Source organism: Macadamia integrifolia, chromosome 10 (assembly GCF_013358625.1).
Source record: "Macadamia integrifolia cultivar HAES 741 chromosome 10, SCU_Mint_v3, whole genome shotgun sequence".
In the NCBI taxonomy this organism is placed as follows: domain Eukaryota; kingdom Viridiplantae; phylum Streptophyta; class Magnoliopsida; order Proteales; family Proteaceae; genus Macadamia; species Macadamia integrifolia.
The window spans coordinates 13,784,951-13,792,696 of NC_056566.1; the positions used below are offsets into that span (position 1 = coordinate 13,784,951).

Here is a 7,746-nt window from a genome sequence, read left to right on the forward strand (position 1 = left end):
GTGGTCCTTACGTATTTACATGTGGAAGAACTAAATGACCACCCAAGTCATTATGAAAGGGAAAAATCTGGTCATTATTGATATTTCTACATGTGGTCTCATTGGCTCTTACGTGGCCGTAAGAGTCACATTATCTTTCAAGAAACCCTCTTTTAAGTCCAAAGTAGTATCAATAAGGATAGGCTTTCGCATTTTATGAGGGGTGGGCAAACATTCCATGCCCCCTTTTGTGTCTACATGTAGGACGCTTCTTTTTTCCTTCCATTTATTATTATTTTTTTTCTCTCTCCTAGTGAAATGTGTGTCGATAGAGGTGAAACAAGCCTAAATTTCTTAAAATCATAACCCAATCTTAAGTCCTCAAAACTCAACTTAGGCCCAACCTAAACTTGTCGAATTCATGTCTAGACCCAACCTTGTCAAGCTCATGCCAACCCAACTCGACCCCAATTGACCTTAATTGGGGCTAGGTTGTCCCTAATTGGCCATATTTTTATGGGGTCGGACTAACCCTGATTGATGATGTTTTTCCAATCGGGGTTGAGGTTGCATTGACAAAATATATCGAATATTAGAAATAATTACTATCAATTATGAAATTTTGTATTTTATAAAGTTAGAAACTTTCATATAAGAATCAATGACCCATATTTCATTATTTTAAATAAAAAGATAGGTTGACAACCCTAAATTATATTATATAAATTTGGATTAAACTCAAGATCAAGTGAGCCTAAGTTGGGTTACTGAACCCTGATTCAAAGTTAATTTTTTTCAACCTAACCTGACTTTAAGATTAGAAATCTTAGTCCAAACTAGTTTGGGCTCAAGCAGATTTGGTACATCCCTATGTATAGATGTTGGTGGAATCAAAAGGGGCATAGGTTGTGACATCATACAAAATGGATATGGGTTATTTCGAAGGGAGATTTGGGGGACAATGATCCTTTGCCGCAGGTGCAATCGTGCGATGAGTATTGAATGGTTAAGACAATATCGATACACACCCCAATGCCATACTGACCATCGGATCCTCGCCACTCCACCGCACCTGAAGGATTTTTGTCAGGATTTGGGTCGTCGATAATTCTTTGTCCTTCTATTCTTATCCAATTCTTTGACCTACTTAAAGTCTACATTTTCAGACATCCAACATCAAAGAGTGAGTTTTACCAAAAAAAAAAAAAAATTAAGGGGTAGATAGAAAAAACTGGGTGTAAAGTGGAGCCCACATAATCATCCAAATCTCATTTGCTGATGCAACAAATGACGCAAATTTATTTGAGACTTACGGTCTCGCTGGGGAAGTGGGAACGGAGGAAAAGTGAGACGCTTAGACGACATTGCTGTAAAGTTGAGTTAAACCAAACCTTCGTTCCTTTAACGGTGTAGTGTGACTGTGTGAGAGGTTCATAGTTCAGCGAGGAAGAAGAAGAAGAAGAAGAAGATGTCAGGCCCGCAGTGCTGTGAGAACCCACCAACCCTAAGCTCAAGCTGTGGCCAAGGGTTCGTAGAAGAAATTGGGGGACTCAAGACCTACGTTATCGGCTCATCAGACTACAAGCGTGCGATTCTTCTTGTTTCTGACGTTTTTGGTAAATTGTTCTTGTTTGCTCTGCTTCTGGGATCGTTTTTTTTTGGAAGAAGTTAATGGGTTTGATGATTCTTCTACCACCCACTACTCCTTGTTGAATTGGGAATCGATTAGAGTATCGATAGATAGAATTAGGAGTATTTTGATTATTAGGGTACTGTGGACTACTCCAATTTCTACATTTAACCCGTTGTTCTGGTGCAAGGGTTTGTTTATTTCAGTTGGGCCTCTGGCTACTTGTTCTATGTTGTCTTCATTGTTGTTTGCTTTTTAAAATTGTGATTGGTTTTAGAGAAGTATGATTTGAACTTAACAGGAGATTCACAAGTTAAGGATACTGGAGGATTCTTATAATAATAAATGTAAATTATGTATGTCTTTAACAAATTATACCTTTTCCTGTGTCATCATCATCTGAACTGTACACGCTTTGGTTTTATGCAGGATATGAGGCACCGAACTTGAGGTATGACATATTCTTGCCTCTGCTCCTCCCACGAATTGCTAGTATTTTGTTTTCTTGAACTGGCTGCGTTTGGTGGTCATTATGTTCTAGAAACAATGTTTGGTGTCAAAACCAGAATTTTCCGTTTCTGTGCCAAAATTTTGTTTTGAAAAGAAACTCAAATGTTGGAACATGGTTATCATGTTCTGACATTTCTCGTTTCTGGTGTTTTTTTACCTGGTTCGTTTAAAAAAAAACGAAAAAATGAACTGTGGACACCAAACGGAAGATTCCGTTTTCTTGTTCCCGTAAAACGTAAAAATGCCAGAAACATTTTTTTGGATGACTACCAAACGCAGCCTTGATCTGTTCGTTTCTTAGTAAAAACCAAGTAAAAGGAAAGTTTTTAGGTGTAATTAGCATACAAAAAAAGGATTTTACTTGGAAATTTTCTTTTTTGTGTGGTTTTTGCTGGGGAAACAAATGGTGCCTTAGTTAAATCTTCTTCGTACAAGTATGAACAATATTGATTTCTGGGAATGTTTTAGTTGTGAAAAAATCATATCTACTTTGGAAATCTAATCTCCGTGGCATTATACTGTAAAGGAAACTTGCAGACAAAGTTGCTGCTGCAGGATTTTATGTGGTGGTTCCTGACTTTTTTTATGGAGATCCTTATGCACCTGATAATGCTGAGAGGCCAATTCAAGTCTGGAGAAAAGAACATGGAATGGTTGGTTTCTTCATCTTATTGATCTATGCTTTTTATTTATTTGTTGATTACATTTCTGTCCAAACTCCCATTTATTGATCTATGCTTGGCATTTATTTGTTGATAACATTTCTTGCTAATATTCCAGAATCCATTTAATAAGTAGTTCTAAGATCTAATGTCATGATACTGTTCCTGCAGGATAAAGGATTTGAGGATGCTAAACCAGTTATAGCAGCTTTAAAAAGTAAAGGCATATCTACAATAGGGGCTGCAGGATTTTGCTGGGGTGGTGAGATTTTTATTTTGGATGAATACAAAAATCTCACCTAAAACCTCCAGATATCAACATATAACAACACACACACACACACACACACACACACACACACACACACCAAGGCCATAAAACGTAGGGTCACAGTATTACATGATACAAACCCCTTGCACTTATCAGGGATTGGATACCCGACCTACTGGCTCAGGTGCCATGTTACAACCACTTATCCAAAAAGCTTGAGCTGTTAAGTAAGGGTTACAACAATGTATATCAACGCACAACTACAGTGCATATAGAGTGACTAATATGATATAGCCATCTATCTATTACCACAGGCAACTAAGATTTAATGTATTGATTTCTTGTCAGCCAAGGTGGTTGTGCAACTAGCTAAGTCTGATTACATCCAAGCTGCGGTGCTTTTGCATCCTTCACGTGTTACTGTAGATGATATAGAGGGTAATAATCTTTTCAGTTATATCTTCCACATGATTTATTGTAGATCAATGCTTTTAGGGAGATATATTACACCATTTAGCTTTTACAACTGCTATTGAATCATTTGCTGTTAGAGACCTAATGAATAATGGATGGATATTTTCAGAGGTTAGGGTCCCAATTGCTGTTCTTGGAGCTGAGACTGACAAGATATCTCCACCAGAACTTCTGAAACAATTTGAGCAGATTTTATCCTCTAAACCTGAGGTAAGGAGCACTTTTTTATGTGGGGAGTCTCTCTTCCCAAACTTTCCTATTACACCTCAAACTTGCAAACACGAGTAAGATCCTTTTATGCAATTGAACGGGAGAACCCACAAAGGTCCTATTCTGAGGTGTGAATCGCTGAATTCACTTCCCCCTCACCCATATACTGGTTTTTTTTTTTTTTTTTGGGGGGGGGGGTGGGGGATGCGAATTTCCTTGCCCTCAAAAGTGAGATCCCATGGAAGTTACTCCTTCTCAGAGGGGTTTTGAAAAGCCCCAGGTAAAGTGATGAGAATGGAAGTCCATCATATTGACAATCTGACCTTACCAAAGTTGCTTCCCTATGTCTACTGAATTAATTCTTCATAAGAGAAAAGCTCTTAAGAGCTTTTATAAACAGAAAACAATTTGAATCCTTAGATCATGCATTTCTTTTGTCTCATGAATTACAGAAACTGGTACGAGTGTGAGGTGATCACATTCATGACTTATTGTATATCATTTGTGTTTTACTAGTGTTCAAGAATTTTTTGATAACCAAACTAGTGCCACGTTTATGTAATCATCTTTTTTTCTGTAGTTTCCTTTGGGTTAGATTCTTCATATTAGGCTGATCCTTGACTATGATTTTTATTTCAATTGAAAAATTAAAATGTCTCGGTTTTTCACAGGTTGATGCGTATGTGAAGATATTTCCTGGGGTTGCGCACGGATGGACTGTTAGATATGATATCGAACATGAAGAAGCTGTGAAATCTGCTGAGGAAGCCCATCAGAACATGTTAGATTGGTTTGCCAAGTATGTTTAGTAGGAAAAGATACTGTACATGAAGAAGATGTGAAATCTGCTGACAAGATACACACATTCTCTCCTTAGTTGGACACTATTGTTGTTATTAGCCTTTAATTGCAAGGGCTGGATGTTTGTTTACAAGTAAACCATATCAGCACCATTCTGGAGATGAGGTACTGTTCTTCACATGAATCTTTGGGGAGATTACAGGTCGTGCCTCAGCCTGAATATTAGAATCGCCACGTCTATATATGCTACAGTATATGTAATCCCAACTTGTGTTTCTTACATCAAATGAAATAGGTGGGAACCTGCACTCGGTATGTAGATATTCTGCTCTCTTTGGGAATATATTAGATGTGTAGTTTGATCTGTAAATCACATAAAATCATGGAAATTGTTAAGTTAAATGGCTGACTTCAGATCCCAAGTAAACCACAACAATTTCACCCATTCCCTTTTGATGTTATAAATTCATGTCTGAGGATGCATTCCACCAGTCACCAAAATGGCATTTGAGAGTTAAAAGGTCATCCTTTCACTCAAAATGACTTTAGTAATCTTCCTGATTATGAACGAATTTATCTTGTGGAGTCGGTGAATCAATCGATCCCTGGCCACACAGTGCCTCAATTGGTATGACAAGTAGGACTCCTGGTCTCAAGTAAATTCTTAGAACAGCTTCAGAAAAACGATTCAAGATATTGCAAGATTGCACGTTTCATGTAAATTATCAAGAATTTACCGACTCAATTAGTTCAACTTTAAAGAAACAGGATTGTTCATTAAGGGGCAAGAACGAATGCAGTTTCGCTTGTCCTGCTAGAAGAAAATAACTGGCGTGTTTGTTATTCCGGTTTATCTTACGGTCACCATGTTTTTGTTAGTTTTCATTGCAGCATCACAACTCAGATAGTGATATCCAGGAGAAGAAATGCTCCTAACAACAGATGATTTAGTTCCCTAGTGTAAATCAATTCAGATTTCTAGACAATTATGCAGAGAAATCTTGAAGCTGATTTTAGTAGCAGCCGTGCATGTCATACAACTCAGAACAGAGGACTTCCCCCAATGAATATATTTTCAGGCTTGTCCTCCAAACTCATTAAAAAGGTAGTTTTGGAAGAATAAATGCCTGAAAGGTGCATGTATCGCTGGCTAGAGAATGATCACAAAGAGAACCACATGACCAATGTATGTCAGTGGGGGAAATCACATGTTTTCCTTTTTTCTGATAAAAGACACTGAAATTAACCCGAAATTACCAGGTATACAGAAACCTAAAACTGATACATTTGAAAGCTCCACAGCAATTAGTTATAACCACCACATGACCAATTTATCTAATCTGTTCTACTAGCAGTCAGCCACCAAGAGCTTCCCTCCTTGTGGCATCGTGAAGGATATCAATGTCAACTCCGTCAGGCGGTAGCTGAACGTATCTGACGACCGATCCCCTGATGAAGCAGTTCCTCACTGAAAGCTGCCATGAGAGAGCAAAATTGATTATTAATTTCCGTTCTTTCACCCCTTTGTAGAGATAAATACAATCACAAATTCTACCAGCATCCATTAGCATATCGTAGGGAAAGACAACTAACAATCAAAGAAAAGCCACACAGTTGAAGACATTAAACAGACAAACACTCAGTTTGCGTAAAAGAGGGGGAAAAAAACAGTGATTCTCACTTAAGGAAAAACTCCTAGTGTGTGCAGTGTTAAAAAGAAAAATGGATTCTGAAGGCAAAAAAAGATGCCTAGCAATTCTACATTCCATCTAATCCTCCACTGCCTGTTCATGTCTACACTAATTACACATAAGTGTGACAACAGATCATTGTTTCTATTTTGTTTTTCTTTCTTTCAATTTAAAAAAAAATAAATAAATAATTGTTTCTACAGAAAGTGAAAACCATTCAAGACTGTGGAGCTATAAACTAGTGCATCCCTCTCAAAGATAAAGTCAAGGTATCAAAGAGTTGGAAGATCGGCTAACGACATTTTGTATCCTGTTTATGAACAGATGCGTGGTATCAACAACCAAGAAAGCTCATGAAAAACGGATTGTACCAGAAGGTGAATTTACAACAGCCATGCTTTGCTGCTAAGAATTCCACTATAACAATGATGGGTATACAGAGAAGACACTGAAACCTAAAACCATGAGACGATTCTCATGGTTATTAGAAAAATAGACATTTATTTTTAGTATCAAGTGATAGTTTGGATGACTTTAGCCCATACACTCTTCCCACAATTCTTATTCTCCATACTTGAAACATGTTATTATTTAACCATGCAATGCTTCAAAAACACCTCCCTAGCTTAAGAACAGCCACGACCCCAAATCTTTCTTTTTGGTAGACCCAAACTCCAAATATACATTATCTTTTCTTTCATATAGTCACAGAAACATTTCATAATATGCCAACCAGAATTAAAATTTACCCACAACTTTAAGCTATAGTTCCATATGTAAGCTTTAATTTCTCAAACAATCATATCAACATAGAAAACCATAAATCAATTCAAATCCATTGAACCCCGAAACCTTAATCCCAATCTTAAGAAACCCAGGAGCTCAAACCCTAAATTTCCAGAATAGGGTTTCATTCTGGTACTCTTTCTGTTCTCTTTCCTACATTTTTTGGAAAAGGAAAACCCTAGCTAGCAAATAAAGCTATCGTTAAGGAAGAACAGAAGCAAGGAGAAACCAGAAGAAAAGATACCATATGAGGATACTTGTCTTGATCAACAACCCTTGTGTTCTCGAGCTTTATGTTGAGGTACTGGTCAACGGAATGAAGAGTACCTCTTATAGCAAGATCATTCTTCAACTCCACTGTAACTTCTTTCCCCACCAAATCCTTGAAGTACGAGAAGAACAACTGCAAAAAAAAAACACAGTATAACAGTCACGAAATCGGAATCAGAAGAAAAAGAAGAAGAAAAACCCCGAAAGAACTGCGATTACCATCTTTAGCTCTCAATCGCTTGAACAAGCAAAGTAGAATTCACCGATGTTGATTTTAGCCCTAATGCCACGAATCCTAGCGAACGGGATTCGAACTTGCAAGCGATTCAACTAAGTCGTAACCCTAGTGAATGAGCAGGCGAATTTAACGCGAAGTTTAATATGAATCGAACAAAGCGCGAATTTTACCGGATTTTTGGAACCAGTTCGGATTCGGACATGAAATTGGTAAAATCCGATTCA

The 7,746-nt window shown here is 37.5% G+C and overlaps 2 protein-coding genes across 3 annotated transcripts; one reads left to right on the forward strand and one right to left on the reverse strand.

The window, feature by feature from the left end:
- Positions 1 to 1,282: 1,282 nt before the first annotated feature.
- Positions 1,283 to 4,858, forward strand: LOC122090723 (endo-1,3;1,4-beta-D-glucanase-like). Of its 2 annotated transcripts, none has more exons than XM_042660409.1 (7): positions 1,283 to 1,595; positions 2,039 to 2,060; positions 2,646 to 2,772; positions 2,953 to 2,998; positions 3,401 to 3,490; positions 3,636 to 3,736; positions 4,408 to 4,858. In XM_042660409.1, the coding sequence occupies exons 1-7, from the start codon at positions 1,448 to 1,450 to the stop codon at positions 4,543 to 4,545; spliced, it is 672 nt and encodes a 223-aa protein (XP_042516343.1). In that variant the 5' UTR covers positions 1,283 to 1,447; the 3' UTR covers positions 4,546 to 4,858. The 2 variants fall into 2 exon arrangements, with proteins under 2 accessions (XP_042516343.1, XP_042516342.1); XM_042660408.1 differs by having other exon boundaries at positions 1,285 to 1,595; positions 2,953 to 3,043.
- Positions 4,859 to 5,646: 788 nt separating this feature from the next.
- LOC122090684 (sm-like protein LSM2) lies at positions 5,647 to 7,746 on the reverse strand. Its single transcript, XM_042660348.1, has 3 exons — positions 7,504 to 7,746; positions 7,259 to 7,417; positions 5,647 to 6,012 (listed from the first exon to the last, which is right to left on the reverse strand). The coding sequence occupies exons 1-3, from the start codon at positions 7,504 to 7,506 to the stop codon at positions 5,893 to 5,895; spliced, it is 282 nt and encodes a 93-aa protein (XP_042516282.1). The 5' UTR covers positions 7,507 to 7,746; the 3' UTR covers positions 5,647 to 5,892.